Source organism: Ammospiza nelsoni, chromosome 14 (assembly GCF_027579445.1).
Source record: "Ammospiza nelsoni isolate bAmmNel1 chromosome 14, bAmmNel1.pri, whole genome shotgun sequence".
In the NCBI taxonomy this organism is placed as follows: domain Eukaryota; kingdom Metazoa; phylum Chordata; class Aves; order Passeriformes; family Passerellidae; genus Ammospiza; species Ammospiza nelsoni.
Window position 1 is genome coordinate 1983905 of NC_080646.1, and position 18761 is coordinate 2002665.

General features: G+C 42.4%; 1 protein-coding gene across 1 annotated transcript in view; it reads right to left on the reverse strand.

The window, feature by feature from the left end:
* The window catches only part of MAP2K1 (mitogen-activated protein kinase kinase 1), a 32525-nt gene that overhangs the window by 10626 nt on the left and 3138 nt on the right, over window positions 1–18761 (reverse strand). Inside the window, exons 2-5 of the mRNA XM_059482360.1 lie at window positions 8596–8806; window positions 6502–6648; window positions 2660–2737; window positions 2110–2161 (exon numbers count right to left, since the gene is read on the reverse strand). Coding sequence (XP_059338343.1) covers window positions 2110–2161; window positions 2660–2737; window positions 6502–6648; window positions 8596–8806 — 488 coding nt within the window. The remainder of the gene's footprint in view (window positions 1–2109; window positions 2162–2659; window positions 2738–6501; window positions 6649–8595; window positions 8807–18761) is intronic.

Here is an 18761-nt window from a genome sequence, read left to right on the forward strand (position 1 = left end):
AGTAATAAAGCACACCAGTGGAATAAATTCTTCCCTGCAAATGAGTTCTCACAAGCCTGGCTGTCTTTAGATTTAAGAACAGATTTTTTGGCCCTTTGTTGCTATGTTCTCATGTTTAACAGCGATGTCTCTTCATTTTTAAGTCACCCACTCTCCCCACAGCATAACTCCAATAAATCCTGCTGAAAACAAGCCCACCAAGTGCACACATTTTCCCCAGGGATGGATGAGTGAAAACAAACAGCCCATGTGAGATGCTGTTCTCACCTTGTCAGAGCAGGAGAGAAAGCAAAGCACAGAAATCTCCAATTATTAGAGCTGTGTATAAAATAATGCTGACACAGTTACAGGAAAAGTGCTTTTAGCAGCACTGTTTATCTCAGCTGGGATCCAAGGCAGAGCAGAAGCAGTTTTTCACCTGCACTCCAGCCTTCACAAGGGGACACAGAGAATGCACAAGGTCAGTGGCACAGACAGACCCACGGACAGCACCGAGGACAGAAGCTGCAAGTTTGGCTCTGGCTGCCCAGAGAAGGGAGAAGCACTCACTGCTCTGACTGATTCTCCTCTGAGCTGCCAGCACTGGCCATGATCAACCCCCAGAATGTTATTCTGGCTCCCCCTTTATCAGACAGCACAGATGTGATGTGACCACAGAGCAGCCTCTGCAAGGAGGGCACAAGGTCAGCAATTGCTGCTGCTGTCAGAGCACACGGAGGGAAGCTGGGCTGGAAAACAAAATCCACCACGTGGACATGGAGCTGGGCACTGCAGGGCACCCTCAAGCCAGTACAGCTGGAAGCAATGCAAAGAGGAATTTTTGATTTGTGCTGCTCCATGAACCTGCAGTGCAATCTCTGACCCAGCAAACACTGTGAGGTTAAGCTGCACTTAAACAAGATCGGGAGGGTTTCACTTTGGATTTATCAGATTTACAGATGGTAAAACTGAAAATAAATAAATAAAGACTGCTGTCTCAGCTGAGCAAGATCAACCTAAAAAAAACCCCAAGCAACCAAGATAGTAACAACCCACTGGTGTGGCTGACTTGAGGACAAGATGCAGCAGGAACTCCACCAGGGTGCCCTAAAATAAGGTGATCTCTTTCCCTCGAGTCCTTATGCTCTGAACACAGACAAATGGCTTTGAAACTGTCACCAGAAATGTTTAGAGTCTCCCTCCAACCTCCCTGCTCCACAAGAGAGCTATATTTGTTTAAAAAAAACCCACAATCCAGGAATGTGTGATAAACACAACTTCATGTGTAAGGTGATCCTACAACAGCTTGTGCAAGCTGGGATTGCTGATTCCTCTCTTTGGTGTGGGCAACAAATGTAAATTCAGACATGTATTATTGTCTGCTGCAGACATTTTATCATCTGAATATTCTCCTGTGGTCCAAGGCTGCCCAGCAGCTGCTGTGGGCTGCACACAGGGCACCAGCACTGCCCAGCTCCACCTTCACAGCACAAAAATGGATTTATTACTGTACCAAGGGTCATCCTTCTTTAATGGAACATCCAACAGAGTAATGGAGGAGCTGGATTTTAAAAAGGGCAACTAAAAGCAGAAAATAATTTCATACATCTATTCTAAAGTAACTAAAGACCCAGGAGAAGCAACACTCCCATTCTACACAGCTTCACCATGGTTTTTAATTGTTTTAAAGTATGCAAACGATGCAGTTCTGCATGATAGCTCTCAATAAACAGCATGTGAATGTAAGACAGATGGGAAAGAAGTGACTTTCTTTTAAAAGTTTTCATTGCAATAACTATTGAACAGCCAAATGAAATTTAGCTCAGAGGTTTTCACTGCAGTCAGTCTCAAATACAGACAAGCTCTGTGTGCACATAAAATGCAAGAACAGCAGTTCAAGCATGGATTACAAACCCAGATAAGCTGCAGGAAGACAGAAGTTGAAGACACCTGATAGTCATGGGAAGAGATTTGGATTTAAAACAAAGAGTTTGCCTTACACTGCCCAAGAAAAGCCCTTTGAACCAAAGTCATATGGAACCACAAAGAACCAAGCATAGAAAAAAAGAGGCATTTTAATGAAATTAAAATTATACTCTAGGAAAGTTACAACACAAACTTTTATCTCACCTCTGTGCATTATTTTATGCTTTTCTCTCAGATATGTGAGTCCTTTTATTACCTAGAGACAAAAGAAAAAGAAATTAATTTAGGAAGCAGAAAAGAGAGTTGAATGCTTTGTCTGCACACGAATTCCAAATGCATGCAGCTGAACAGAAACCCCAAAATGTAATCACTGCCAATCAACACTGAGTTTTCACTTGTCCCTACAGCTCGGAACAGAAAAATGAAAAACAAACCCAACCCCTCCCTGGGAGTTCTGTGTACAGAGAGCTCTGTACACATTCCTGCTGCAGAATGCAGAGGAAAAGGTAATACTGAAAAATGAGGAAGTGTTAATTCAGCTCTCATCCAGACACATCAACTGATCCAAAAGCAGCAACTCCAAGCACACAGCCCAGAATGTGTTACTCATCCCAGTGCCCACAGCTACCACGTACAAAGGGAAACTGGAAAATGAAAAAGCACACTGAAAACCCTGGGAATATTCCCTCCTCCCTCCTCCCCATCCCCTGGATGTGGCAGTGCCAGCCCAGAGGTGCCATCCCTGGCCACTCACCGCAATGCTGACTTTGCCCAGGATCTGCTCTGGAATCCTCCCAGCCTTTTTCAGCACTTGATCCAAGGAGCCACCATCCTAACAAGAAATATTTCAATAGTCAAACTTGAATCAAATTGCTCTGAAATATTTTAAGCAGGGCTGTAAACTGAAGCCTTAATTTGTTTAAAAAAAACCCCAAGTTGCTCTTTATGTTTGCTTTAACATTGTTGTGGTGCAAATCTGAAAAAAATAAATCACTCCTCAGGAGGAATCAGTCAGGTTTGTGTTTATTTTAAATAAACATTTGGCCACTAACAACATCCACTCAAATAAACACTGCACACAATGCTCTTCCATGGTTTGGATCTCCTTAAGGCAGCACTGTCCACAAACAGTGACAAGCAAGCAGGAAGGATTTCAGAAGTTTCTGTAATGTTCAGCCCAATGCATTGTTTTCTTGTCACATCCATCCACCACAATCCTCCTCCTCCAAAGACAGAAAGTAAATATTTTATTGATCCTGATTATGGGGCTGAAAACTCATCCTGCTGGAAGAGACCCCAGGATGATGAGAGCACCCAGATCCCTGTCCCAGTCTGGTCCTGGCCAGCAGGAGCTGCCTCTGTCCCTTCTGCAGCCCCAGGGCGACTCTTCCAAGGATGGTTTGGCACAGAAAGAACCAAAACAGGGAGAAAATGGTTTGAAGGTTCCCTGGTAAGCCATGGCCTTGTTTATCAGATTAAATAAACTGCCTGCATGCACACACACCCCCAGCAAAGGTAAATGTATCCCACTGTTGCTAAGAGCTGTTCAAAAGGAAAACTGGGAAAAATGCTGTTTATTTTTAGCAACTGATTCAACAATAGACTTGTGCATAAGGTCTGGATTCTCTGGAGCACAGAACATACAACCAAAGGAGAAATTGAAAAGTTATTTTTCCAATTTAAAACCATATCCTGTTGTCTGGATCAGCACTGGATAACTCCCAATACTTGCCATAAAGATCTAACTGGAGTAATGAATTGCCTTCTGCCTTAACCTCCCCTTTGGAAGTTCCCATCAACACTTACACATGGTGAAAGCAAAAAAACTGGAACATAAAGATTTATTATTTGAGGACTAAAATCTACAACTCTTATGAGAAAGGAAGTATATAAATACTTATCTGATCACGTAACTTTGTAAAAAAACACACCCACATACACCACACTTGATTAAAAATACACCAGCAAAAAAAAAAATATCTCTAGAAATCTCTTGTTAAAGCAGTCTGAATTTCTGGACAGCTGTCTCTGCTGAGACACTGGTATATTAACCATAATTTTGTTACAGAAAATGCCTTTTTCCCCTTCCCTGAGGAGCAGCTCTGATCCTGGACAAGGCTGGACACAATTCAGCTGCCTTGTCTTGGCTGCAGCCTTCAGTGTCTTGCAGGAGCTGCCTCCAACCCTGTTAAATGCCTGCTGCTGAGCAAAGTCAGGCATTGATCTTGAATTTAGGTACCTAAAAATATCAAACACTCAAGTTCCATGCCTGTTCCACCTCCAACTTTTTGTTCGTAATCCTACTTAGGTTTTGTAACCCACTGCTAAAAATAAGATTTCTGAGTAGTAACAACTGAAAAAAAAAGGACCACAGTGGAGACTTTCATCTAATATTTTATCTAAAAGGAGACCAAAAAGTTCTACCAATGATCTGCATGAAGCTTAATGCTAAATTAAGACTATAATAATAAATTAATATTATAATAATAGTATAATGATAATATAATAGCATAATAATAACATAAATTAAGACTATGATAATCCATCTCTCTTTTGATTTCATAACTTATTGATCAGCTGTTCTATGTGTAAAATGTTGTATCCAGTCTGGCTTGCACCAGATTCAGCACTGGGCCACCAGATTTCACCCTGCCTTCTCTCAAATTGAAAATGTTTGCTGTCAGACATAATATTCCCTGTCAGATATATTATTCCCTGCTTAGGAACCTACAAACCCTGATTGCTGCTGGTGATTTTCTCATTGACAAATAAATTGAGGCTCTTTAGGCCTTTTATTTCTCCTCTGGAATGTGGCAACACAGAGGCTCCTTCAGCAACTGCAGCTGTGCACATCTGTGACATTTAACATATCCTCCAGCAATGCCCAGGCAGTTTTTCACCACAATTTTTTCTTATTTTTCACTCTTCTTTTCAATGTTGAGAGCTGGATTTGCCCTTCCCAGCAGGAATTAGGATTTTGGGGGTGCACAGCTTCCCCTGGGCTCCCACATGCTGGAGCCTGCATGGTGAGCACTTGTTCCTAAGCAACCATCGATTTCTTCTACAAATTCTGAGGGACCACAGAAGCAGTGCAACAATCACATGCACTTTCCAGAAAAAATACAGCTTCTCTCCAAAGAAACAGCTCCTTTCAGGGGAAAAAATAAAGAGGTCTTTGGCTGTATTGTGCTCTGTGTTGTTAAAAACCTCCACCAAGGGAGGCAACAAATTCGACTGTCCCTTAATTACAGAAAATTTACTTTTCATGTTTTGAGTCCATATGGCTGCAGAAAGGCAAACAGATGTCGAGAAGAATGTGTACTTTGTATTAAAATGAAACACGGTGAAAAATATTTTTTTGGCATTAAAAAAGTTGTGTAAGATCCCTCTGGGCTTGCTGACTATTGTTCATGTTTGCATTTTCTGTAACATTTAAAAAAGGGACAAAATATGGATTTATATTAAAAAAGGGAAAAAATAGAATCTGCACAGCTGCAGTATCAGTGATCTGGTTCATTCTGCAGAAAAAACAAAGCTCAGCCCCACTCAGAACAAGTGTTTAAGTAGCAGGACTGGGTAAATATTTTTAAATACAACAAAAGGATAAAAAGGAAGCAATTGGGAAGCTACATTTGTGCAAGGCAGACAGTGGAGAAGGGGATAAAACATCTATCAAACTCAACCTCTGATTTGCAGAGTAAATCCAAACCACATCTTCAGAGGAGCAGAGAACCTGGGTAACAGCAGTGCTGGTGGCACTGAGGGTTTGCAGGAAGGCTCAGGAATAACCCCAGGGGAAAACTCCCAGGAAATAAATTTTCTGAGCACCCACCATGTGCTCCATGCAGATGAAGATGATAGCTCAGCTTTCAGCTTTTATATTTTTCACATTCTGTGCTGCTTTAGTGGGTGGGTTTGAGCTTCACATTCAGGGATGGTGAGCTCTGTGCACAGAGCAGGGACACAAAACAATTCCTGCTCCAGCTGGGCACCAAGCACAAATGACCCAAATCTCAGCCCAGGAGCACAAACCCCGTGGGCTGGAGAGAGAAAAACAAGCAGGGTGGGACTGCCTGGGCTCAAGCTGCAATGGGACAATGAACTGCAAGGTGCAAATGGAGCAGAGCTGATCCCAGGGACAGAGCCCGTGCCCGGCCGTGCATTTTGGGGCCATTTTGGTTCATCTTGGGTGCAGCCCTGGCTGGGCTCTGGTGCTGCCCAAGGTGGATCCATGGAGGAGATCCTGTCAATAAATCCCTGCTTTGTTCTGGAACTCTGCCCAGCCTCTGCTCCAGCTCAGCCTTCACAAGGCATCAGAGCTCTCTCATCAGTGATAACGCACTGCTGGCACTCACCATGCGCTCCATGCAGAAGGACACCTCCCCACCAGTGGATAAGCCATTGCTGGCACTCACCATGTGCTCCATGCAGATGGAGATCTCCCCACCAGTGGATAACCCATTGCTGGCAACTCACCATGTGCTCCATGCAGATGGAGATCTCCCCATCAGTGGATAAGCCATTGCTGGCACTCACCATGTGCTCCATGCAGATGGAGATCTCCCCACCAGTGGATAAGCCATTGCTGGCACTCACCATGTGCTCCATGCAGATGGAGATCTCCCCATCGCTGTAGAAGGCTCCATAGAAGCCCACGATGTAGGGGGAGTTGCACTCATGCAGCACCTGCAGCTCCCGGATGATCTGGTTGCGGATGGCTGGCTTGATCTCCAGGTGGATTAACTGCAAAAGAAACCCACTCAATAAAAGCAAATCCACTCTTCAGGAGTGATTTGTGCCTTTCAGAGAGGTTTGTAACACCTGGCAGGCCCTGAGATGTCCTGATCTCAGAGCTGACTCTGCTCTGAGCATCTCATGACCTGCAGAGGCCCTTTCCAACCTGAATTATGTTACAATCTAACTGTAAAATAATCCATCCTTGCTTTCCTAATGTGTGGGAAATGGATTTGCAGAGAACTCTTAAAGCTTGACAGAAGGTTCAAATAGTACGTATTTGTATGCAAACTGATGTATGTAATTTATATGTAAAATCTGATAGGTTAAGAAACCTATATAATGTATTGTAATTAAGAAATAATTATAATATTGTATTGTAATTAAGAAATAGTTGGCTTCTGATTGTGATGGTGTGAATTATAACATCCGTATTGTCTCACCCCTCACATGAGACTGAAAATGGAATAAAAGTTTTTAAAACACCTCTCAGTTGCCCCATCTGTGGGTCAGAAAAGGGAAAAATCCAACACTAGTGGCCAAGGGAAAACACTACAACACAGCACCCAGGAAAAGGCAGGAATTCCATCCACAAAATACTTCCCCAGCAGAAACTTTTTGTTGCGGCACATTTTCCTTAGGGAAATGTGTCAAAGAGGCAGCTGGTGAAAAATGCCTGTCCAGGTGTTTGTAAAGCATTAGTGGAAGGAATGAGCTGAAGCTCCATTAAAAACTCCCCAGTACCTTTTCCATACCAGACTGTTTATCCCATAAAATACAATGTGTTCCCTATGAGAAAGAAAAGATTATGGAGAGAGAATTATGGAAATGAAATTTTGGTTAATAAATGGAAGAAAAATCACAATTCAGCAAACATCTCAGTCGCATCAAATATTAATGAACTGGGGTAAAATTTCCTGTTAAACCCACAGCAGGTGAAAAAACAAAAATCAATTAAATTGATTCAGTTCAAGAAAACCTCAGTGACTTGTGCATTTTGTAATTCTCACATCTCAGAGCTGGGCATTTTCCTTTGTTTCTCCCCAAACTGCCAATGTCCTCAGCATAGTTTATTCTTAGCACATGCACATTTTCCTTTAGTTTTGCTGAACATGATGCTGTCCCCTTCTTAAAAAGAGACACCTTAAAAATAAAATTATTTTTATACTATCTTTTAAAGAAGTCTTCAACTTCTCAACCAGAAAAAGGGAAGTTCCCAGTGTAGTAAAACAATGGGACCTGGGATGAGTGCTCTGTTCCCAGGGATATCGACAGGAAGTGAAAGCTCCTCATGTAAACTAAATGAGAATTAAAACATCAAGCTATTTCAGTCATAAAAAAAATAAATCTCAGTTCTCTTGCAAACTAGGTCACAACTGCTCCAGGTTGTAAAGCATGAAAAATACTCTCAGAGAAGGAAAAATCCCTTCCTGCCCAGAAACTGCATCCCAGGATGGAACTACAGAACGGGAGATGTCACTGAACTCCACTGCATTCCCTCATTCCCATTTTTTTTGACTTGTCTTCCTCTCCAGTCTCATACAGAGCTCCTTTCTGCTGTGAGCCTGTGAAGGAAGCTCTTCAGACAGGTGATACCTTTTCCATTCCTCTAAATTTACTGCCCAGAATACAGAATATTGCCACTTTTGTCTAATTGATAATTTCCGGTAATTTTTTAGGCCTCCTGCTCCTGAGTGAGAGAGGAAAAGGAGGAACAAATGCCAATCCTTTCATTACTAACACGTGTGACACTACTGAAAAACTGGGATGCTCATGTAGGATGAGGAAATGCTACATTTCCTGCTGATGGGAACACATCCCCTTCTCTGAAAGCTGGCATTAAATAGTGATTTCTGTGTGTCACCCCCAGTTACTTCTCTAAATAAATTCCCCATATTTCAGAGACAACATCCCCTATAAACACCATCCCCAGGTTGTTCTTTCTGCCCCCCTCACCTTTCTTGCCATTATGAGGCCGGAGGGTTTGTGAGACACCTTGAAGACCACACCACCATTGCCTGCTCCCAGCTCACTGATCTTCTCAAAGTCATCGTCCTTCAGCTCCCCAACCTTCTGCTTCTGGGTGAGGAACGCCTCCAGGCGCTTCCGCTGCTGCTCATCCAGCTCCAGCTCCTCCAGCTTCTTCTGCAGGGCCTCCAGGTTTGTCCTGCAGGGAGACAAGGGCAGGACTGAGCAGAGCTGTCAAAGGGGATGAGGGAACAGAGCTCAGAGTGAAACCACTCCATTTCTGCACCTGCACACGCTGCCCAGAAGGACCCAACCTGCACAGTCACCCCTCTGAGATGTGAGATGTGTTGCTGCACCTCTGATTTAAGTAAACTGTGTTTTATTATTTTATCCCAGATAAAGCAATGACAAACACAAGACCCCAGCTTCCCCATCCCTGAGGTGCTGCCCCAGCCCAGGCATGCTGAGTTTCACCAGCTCCAGGAGTGGCTTCATGACTCTGCACTTCTGCTCAGAGAGAGCTCCTGAATCACAGCACTCCACGCTATTTTTAGTTGTGTGTTTTCAAGGTTGTGTTGTAATTTCCTCCTGAGTTTGCCTAAATGTTTTATTGACTGATTTCCACAGCACTGTATAACCAACAATTCATTCAGAAGTTCCTAATTTAGTTATCAGTAAGAAGTCATCAAGCCAAATCAAACATATTCAAAACAAAGTCACTGGGAATGCAAAAGTCTTTGGCCCAAGGGTTTCAAGCTTATTTTAATTTTGTTTCAGGACACATCTGCTGGAAACCTCATTTTAACATGAGGATTCATGTTTTTAAGCAACACAAAATAGAAAACCAAAACTTTATGAGGAGTTAAGTTTGGAACTACAGACACAAGTTCAGTGTTCCAGGAACATTTTAATAACTTCAGTTCCTACGGAAATGCTTCATTCCAACATCACAACTTAAAGGCTCCTGTAAAATTCCCTGCTTCCAACTGCAACAATAAGTTGCTGCAAGAGTAAATATTTAACAGCAAGAACCTGTTTTGCTTCACCAAATTTATGCAATGTTCCCAGGGAATCCAGTGTTGCTAGGATGAAGAATTTGAGGGAGAGAATTTATTTCTTTGGAAGTATGAAGAATGGAACTACTTTCCTTTAAAAAAAATTAAATTCACCAATAATCAAAACTATTTCTATTCACCACTTCATAAAATGTTCACTCTGAAAATCTGTTGCACAAAGGGACATCCTCACAGCCAGTGAGGAGCTGGTCAGCTGAGAGGGTGCATGACTACTACCACAACTGTCTCTATCCTACCTTAAAAATCAAGTATCTGCACTAAACAAAATTATTTTATGCTATATTTTAAAGAGAAACATCACTTCTGTCCTCATACCATATTTTATACCTGTATAATCACACACCAATAATCCTGGAGTATCTCCACTGAAAAATCCCCCAGCTAGATAAACGTGGCTTACACAAACATCCAAGTTAATCTGTTTTACTGCCTCTGCTTTAAAGAGGAATCATTAAGAAAGAAACACATTTTTTGAAATCCAGAAATGCATAACTGAATGATTAATCCCTGGATTATTTTTTTCCCCTTCAGATGTGCCCAGTGAAGCAAACAAATTCCAGGCTGGAGTCAAAGTGAGGTGTGTCTTTCCTAGAACACACCTGAACAGCTCTTCCGACACCATGAGCACAGGAGAAAAGCTGAGGCAAAGTCAAGCACCCCTCACTTTCCTGCAATAAACTCCAAAACAATAAATGCTGCACACAAACCATGTTTTACCCTGGAAAATTACTGTTGTGAGAAGACAGAACTCAAATCTTCATTATAATTTACAGGTTTTGAGAAGAAACTTGCTGTCATTTTAAGGATTACTGAATAAGGCAGGGTTGTCCATTTGAAATTAAAAAAAAAAAAACCCAAAAAAAAAAAAAAAAAAAAACCAAAAAAAACCAACTAGAGACACAGACACAGGATGCACCAAGGCTTTCCTTGCTGTGCTTTGAAGAAAACAACTATTCAGTTTTTCTCTCAGGCAGAAGGGGGTTTTGGCTTTGGAGACAACACAGAGATGCTTGAGCACATGACTTGGAGCAGACAGACTGCTGGTGTGAGGGAACAAACAACTGTCCTGCTGATGCTTTAGGAACAAAAATACTTGCTAGGATAGCACTTATCACATCTATTTAGTCTAATGTTTGTCTGCATAAGGCTATTTTTTTAATAAATTGCCTGCTTCAATCTAAATTAACTTGGCATTCACTTAAAAGAGACATTTCCTTGCTTGAAACTATGAATTATTGCTGGGGTCCCTGCTTGAATACAAGTCAAGAGGTTCCAAAGGCTCCCCCAGATGGGAAAGTGTTGATTTCATGAATTTCAGCACCTCAGGTTTCCCTACCACGTGTGGCCACCAGTAAAATCACCAGAATGTTCTAAGCTCTCATTTCATTACTTGCAGTGATGAGCACTAAAGCTCTCAGATTTAACTGTAAAGTGAATTAATCTGAAAGATATGAACCCAACAAATGCATTGTCAGAATCACTGTTCAGAGTGTAACCACCAACATCTCCAGTCAGCTTTATGAGAAGAACAGAACTATAATAACTGAATGTCAGGCATCAGGAAAGAATTGATTTTTTTCATTCTGCTTCTTTGCTCGAAGGACTGAATATTAATCAATTTTAAATGCAGATAGGTAAATAGAAGGTGCATTTTTGTAATCTAAATTGGTGGTGTTACCTACTCAGAGTGTTTCCATGAGGCAGGACTTTGGAAGTTTAAGTTTTTAACTCCAACTACAGCAAGAACACTCCCCTGACCAGTACCTGGGACTGTCACCTGGGCCAGGTAAAAGCATCACAGCAAGTTCCAAAGCACAGAGAAACAGGTGGAAAAGTAAATCATTACACAGGAAGTTTTACAAACTGAATGAAACCAGCACATCCAGAATGCAGAAGAGGGAATATTTTAGATAGTTCATCACCAGGCACCACAAAAATGTTCAGGAACTTTGGCAGCTAAAATAGCAACATGCTACTGTGCAAGTGTCTGCCTCCAGAAAGAGCACTGGGAGTCACTTAATCTTGTATAAAACTTTTATTCAGAGACAAAGACTCCTATTAAAATTCATCCCCATTACCTGCTGCAGTCCTGGGGCTGTGTTTTTCACTGTCAAGGCACCATGGCTTTGCCAGGGATCCATCAAAGCAGGAAATCATCAAAGCAGCTCAGGGCTCCACGGTGCCAAGCGCTGCTCCGAGGCAATAGGTGATCATTTCATTTATTGCTGGCAGTCTGGGAGCCAAGCACACTCCAAACTGCACCAGGGATGGGATCCAGCTCTCCCAGGGCGATCCTTGGGAGGAAGCCACGGGGAGGTCAGAGCTGCTTCCTCCATTTGGTAGGGAAACGGAGGAATCCCACAGAACAGCAGCAGCAAACACCTCCCTGCTCATTCAGGAGGATGAACACCCTGCACAGCCAGCACACAACACCCTGCACTCAGGGCTGTGCCCTCTCAATTATTGTGAGATCTCTCCCTTCCTGACTTAATGGAAACTTCCAAAAAATACACACTCAGGGCTCCCCTCTCCCAAGGGCAGCATGAGGTACCAGGTGCCCTGGAGGAGGAATTCTCTGCACCCACATTTGACCAGGGAGGATCTCTCCTATTAACTCCCATTGCCTCTTCCTTTCTGTGCTCAAGGGAGTGTTGTGCCAGTGCAGCATCCCCCCGTGGCACTTCTGTGACCTCCCAAGCTGGAAAAGAAAGCAGCAAGAACCAAACCTGTGTTTCCTGCTGCAGGCTGGGCAGGGAGGAGCCACGCACTGTGCAGTGGGAGCACTCAGCACCCAGAGATGCTCAGAAGGCAAGGGGAGATTCTCAGCTCCACCTCAGCTCTGAGGAAAGCACTCCTGGAGGAGATGCATGAACATTTCAGAACACACCTGCTCTCTTGGAAGCAGTAACAGGAAGAGGAATGCTGCTTGCAGGCTGCTAGCACATCATGGCATAACAAAAAACAGAAAATAAGTCCTTAATTAATATTAGTACTCCAAATCCCTAGGAGCTTTTTTTTTTTTTTTTTTTAAATTCAATGTTAGTGCTAAGTTAATCATACACTCAACCCTAAAGGCTACAGCAAAACTCAACTCCAAAGTCTGCTTCAGAGAGAGAAGAAAAAAGTGTGGCAGGGGAAAAAGGAAAAAAATCTGAGAGCCTTTACAGCAATTTGTCAAATATCTGTTCAAAGGCACCACTATCAGTGCTGCAAGCTGAACAATTAGCATGAGTGAAAGCATCAAGAAGTACTTTCACTTTCAGATCTCCTGTCGCATGAGGATACAAAGCTTGGGGGTTGTTTTCCAGAACAGTGACATTAATGCTTTCCCCAAGCCCACACAACTGTCAATTTGGAGAAGAAAGTAGGCAGTTCACTACATAATTTCCATGAACAACCTCAATCAGGGAGCTGAAATTAAGTGTTAGGAACATGAAGACATTCTGTGGTTTTGAGAAGACAGACTACTATGTTGTGTGACTCTGCCAAACCCGGGCAGCAAGACAAACTCTTATTAAACTTTTCCTTTAGCAAAGAGCAGTTCACAGAATAACATGGAAGATAAATGTAATTCCAGAAGTCCTCCAGCTTAGAGCACAGGTGTCTGTCTGGGTTAACTCCAGTGCAGCCTCACAAAACTTGGAGTGAGAGCATCAACTCAAAAAAATCCCAAATTCCCTATAAATGCAATGAGTCTGCTTTAGAAAAATACACTGGTTTTCAACTCTCGTTGGTTTCCAATCCTTGCAATGTGTTAGAGGATCTTAAAAAATTTCCCTTGTACTTAGGTGGGATTTGTATGTGAATTTATCATCTGAGCATCACAGACTGGCTCCTTACAGCCCATCCCATCCCATCCCACCCCTGCCATGGCAGGGACACCTTCCCCTGTCCAGGCTGCTCCAGCCTGGCCTGGGACATTCCAGGGATGCAGGGGCAGCCACGGCTGCTCTGGGCACCTGTGCCAGGGCCTGCCCACCCTCACATTAAAGAATGTTTCCCTAATATCTAACACACCATCCACTTCCACATTACAGTGACACTGCATGGCACAGAGTGAGGTTTAATACTGCCAGAAAAAAAGGAGGCAGATATTTCATTAAAATCTATTTCTCAGTAAAAGGCATGCAAAACAAAACCATTAGAAAAGCACTGCTCTGTCCAAATGGTATTACTGTACCATTGTATTCAGAATTTGCTCTAAATCAACTCTGTAAACCCAAGTTAAGAAATTCTACAGCCAAACCTCCAGAAATCCAAGCTCTCCATCTCCCTTTCATGTCTGTGCACCACAGATTTTTCCCAGCCAACACTAAACATTATCAGGATAAAGGAACAACAGGGCAATTAAAACTTCCTTATGGACAGAAAAATGAACTTATTGATTGGATATTTAAAGCACAACACAGAGGACACACAGAATTATAAATTCTGGTCATCAGCTGACACATTTATTTACCCAAGGCCTGCATTCCCATTGTTTTATGCCTCTGAATTAGGAGTTAAATATAATGACCAAACCAAAGGATAACACATGCAATAGTTACAGTAACAGTATCTTCCCAGCCACGCAGCCTTTGAGGGCCACTACAATAATAAAAAAGGTGAAGTTACAGGATCAGCTTTCAAGGCCCCTGAATTAGGCCAGGGTTAGAACTGAGGCTCCTCTGTGCAGGACAAACTCCATGGACAGCACAGAGACCACACCAGGGAGCAGGGAAAGAAACTGCCAGAAACTGCCTGAAAACAGAACAAAAAACCCAAAACTGGGATTCTGAGAAGGCCAGGATGGAAGGTTTGCCTGTATTTCAGATGGATGGATTGCATAACACTGAACATTTGTCAGCACGGCCATTTAGCAAAAGAAATTAATAACCTTTACCTAATATATTAATCAAGTGTACCAATACATACAGAAATATTCACATATCTATATCCAAAGAGAACATTTTTTTCCAAAAAGAATGTGTTCTGCAATCTGCTGACTCATCTTCCCACCACACTGATAAAAGTTCTGGAAAAGCACAGAACAATGCTGAGTTGTACAAAACCCTGCAAGAAAGGGGGAAGAGCTGCCAGGAACTTTCAAGGGTTTCTTATAAAAACCCATAAGGAGGTTTTAAAGAAGATTCTTGTTCATCCAAAGAATCCCACACTGTTGGAATATCTCCATCCTGGTGCTCAGGATGCAGAGGGAAATAATCTGCTTTTTGTGCATCCCCTGTTATGGCCTGCACTTGATGGATGAGGCAGGATCCAGGTGGAAATCCCATCCTGAGGTGTCAGCAGGGAGGAGTTCTGCTGGAATCCACCCTCCTCCTGCCCAGGCAGGACTCAGGGTGACAAAGGCTCCTCCACAGGTGTTTGCCAAGAGATGCTGAGCTCTGAATGAGCCCTGCCCAGCTGTGCCCCAGCACTTCTGTTCCAAAGTGTAACCACGACTTTGTCTGAGTAATGCTGAGCACGTACCAAGGCAGGAATCATCTGATTACTAATTTCTAGGGACAAAAGTGATTAGAAAAAGAAATCCACTGCTTCCTCAAAAAATAAAAAATGAAAAATTAACAAGTCTTTGGAAGAAAGAACACAATTCCCCAAAAATTCAGTTTTGCCAGATAACATTTCTGCTTCCAAGAGACATTCTTGTGTTTTGGCAGTGGAATTTGCACACTTGCCACAGCCCAGGCAACCCCCAGGGCAATGGTGGGAGAACAAATGCAGCTGTAAAAAAGGTAACACAGGCAAAAAGGGGGAGGAGCTTTTTTACAGAAAATTTAGAATTCAGTAATTGAAAGGGAACAAACTACCTAAAGGTGAGATGGAAAGGTTTATCAGACCTCATAGAAAATTCCTTCCTCAGCTCATTTCAGAATGTTTCTCCTGTTTACAGTGAAATACGTTAAAATATCCACTCTAGAAACTGGCTGGTGGATTTCCTGCCCCACAATCTTCATGTTTGGGTTTTTTTAAGTTAGTGCTAACTCCAAACCCCTTTTCCCAGGTTAACAACAGCACTGTTGTTGCACCAATAAATAATTCAGCAACATGTTGGCTTTACCCAGACCCTCTCAATCCCTTTCTCTTGCTGTGAGATAACACTGGAAGGTCTGGCAGGAGATTTGTTCCTCTCAGGACAGAGACCTGAGATTACTCCTTTAAAACCTGTGCTGGTCAGGAATTGCTGTAATTTCTGAATTCCAGCATCTCCCCATGCTCTGTCGCTCATCCTGCCAAGGCAGGAGGCGATGGTCTCACTCTGCCCCAAGCTCTCGTTCCCAAGCAACCCATTTTCAGATTAAATCCCATTTGCAGTGGGATCATTTCCCTGGCCCCAGCGAGAACTCCTCAGGGCTGCTCGGCCAGGAGAGGAGAGGCTCTGCAGAAGGAGCAGGATCTTGCACAAGCCCTGTTGTGAAATCTCACCTCCTGCCCGTCTGCACCTCCCTGTAAGGACACGAAAAGCAGCTGGATCCAGAGCACAGCTGCACTTCCCTCACCACTTATCCTCCTCACATTTCCTCAGCAACGTTTATTTCTACAGCCGGTTTTTAACTCCCCTAAACCAACTGAAGCTTTTTAAGCTCATACAAACTAAAGTATTCCTCCATTACCATCATTATGCTTAAATCTGACTGTCAGAACATAACAAGACAGTATTAAATGTCTTAAAATCCTTCCTACATCCATAATTGTCAACAAAAAGCTGCCTACAGCCAGCAAGAGCCGCACAGGTCAGTGTGCCCCTTAATTCACTAATTTCTGTGCTACTGCTGTACACTTAGAATTTTTTTCAGCACCAGTCCGTGAGGTGCTGCAGGCTCTGACTTTTCATTATTTTATTATAACAGATCACATGTTCTATTAGTGCACTTAAGTAACATTAAAATGGTATTTCTAATTCAGTGAAGGACAATGCCAGGCTCAAGCACGTTAAAAGAGAAAGCTGTGCATGAGTATATTTTAATTTAAAATGCACTCTCTCATATCACATGTATTTGGAAGTTTGATTAATCCTTCATTAGTAGGGGATTAAAAAAAGGTTTCTCTCTCTTTTTTTTCCTTTTTTAATATTTAAAAGCTTGCAGTAATTCTACATGTATATTGAATGCAACTGCAATCCAACCAGATCAGTCATAAAATTCCAGGGTCTAATCTTCCAGATCACTGCACACAGGCAAAAAAGCTCCCCTAATGTCTAAGGAATTCCAAAGGGAAAAAATCCCCAATAAAAAATCCCCCCAGGAAGCAAGGCAGAACCGACCCTGCCAGCATTAAAGTGAGCAACTCTGTGAAAATCTTCCTTTCCTTTTATCTAATCTCACATCCAAGAAACTGATAAAAAACCCATTCCATGGAGGACAAATCCTCTTGGAACAGGATGCGCTGGGAAAGAGCCCACAAAGGGAACTTTAAGCCCAAAACCCCAAACCCAAAGGCCCAAACCCCCATTTCTGTGATGGGACACAGCCTGCCCCTCCACCCCTCAAAAACCCAAACTGAAGCTCCCTTGGGAAAGACACTGAAAGGCACAGAAATTGCAGGAGGCACAATGAGTAAGCAACTGTTTACTTTGCTAATTGCAATATACACTGAAGTGCAAACCAGTTCTGCACAGTCCCCAAACTTTTCTTTGCCAAGCGACCACAGGGAGCTGCAGCAGCCATTCAGGGACCTCCTTAAATGCAATTTAACCAGAATAAACAGCAGCAATAAGAAAAGGCTGATTAATTAATACTCAAACTATGACTGGAATTTGCAGCCACCCATTTTTACAAAATTACTCTCTGGCTTGAACAGTTCTAAGGCACAGGTTGCTATAATTGAGGCTTTAAAAAGAGAAAACCCTGACAAACCACATTGTGCCTGATTACTTCATTCTACTCACAGTTTGCTTTGGATTTTCTTTCTTTTTTAAAAAGAAATGCAGCTCCTAAGGTGATAAAGACCTATGGACACCATCTTAAACCCCTCTCAAGGGCCCATTTCTTTTCAGCACATCAGAGAAGATGCAAATTTTGTTGTCTACTTTTTCTTGCTCTCATTTTTATCTAATTAAACACAAACCTCCTATTGTAGCTGACACTTCACATCTGAGATTTGCAGAGGTCACAGCTCAGGCTTGATTTGGGAGACACCAGTTGTTGCTAAAACATATACACAATTATATTTTGAAAAGAATTGCATTTGGAAAAAAACCACACTTCAATCTCATTGTGTCAAAGCTCATAAAATACATAAAAGTCAGTGGCACTCAATTTTTAAAAAGTATTGTTGTCATTTTTGTATTTAATCAAATCCCAGGCACTTTTGGAAGGTTTATATTTTAACACCAGAGCTGGGAAAGTTGTTTAGATTTATTGAGATGAGGTAAAAAGCCAGGTTTCAGAGGAGTTAGTTTGAGCCTTCTCTTTGATTTTTTTTTTTTAAATTTCAAAGATGCAATTAAAGAACTTCACAAAGCATCTTTCTTTCCATGTGAACAAAAAACTTAACTCTAATACAGAAAGTGGCATTATCTCAAAACCTGCTTTTTTTCATACTTCACGTTCTGAGGCTGGGTTTCAGAGAAACCAAAATTGGTTGAAAACTGTCAGATAGTGAAAGCAACAGAGAGCTAGAAGTTTGAAAGGAACACAAATCCATAAACTGGAGATTGATTTGTTCTTGTTTCTTTTGGCTATTACGACACTGAACATTCAGCCAGAACAGTTTTCCTTCAATTAATTTTCATTCAGGTTTGCTCGGCTGGGTTTTTTCCCCTTTCCCTGCAGAAGCTTTGCACAATTATATCCGTGCAGCTCCAAGGAATGAAATTAAACCTGCAGCTGGCCAGTGTCATCCTGGTTCCAGCCTGAGGAGCTGAGGCAGCTCAGAGCAGCAGAGGTTCAGCTCTCACCATGCAACAACCATGGGAAGTGCCAAAAGCAGAAGCGAAGCTCAGGGCACAGGAAAACCTCGCATGAAGTTGCCTCTATTGTCCAGCCGGGCAGAGCCAGGGATTGGGAAGGCCCTCGAGAAAAATTATTGGTACAGGATGTTGTGGTTAAGTAATAGCTACAAGTAACAAAATCTGCCGTC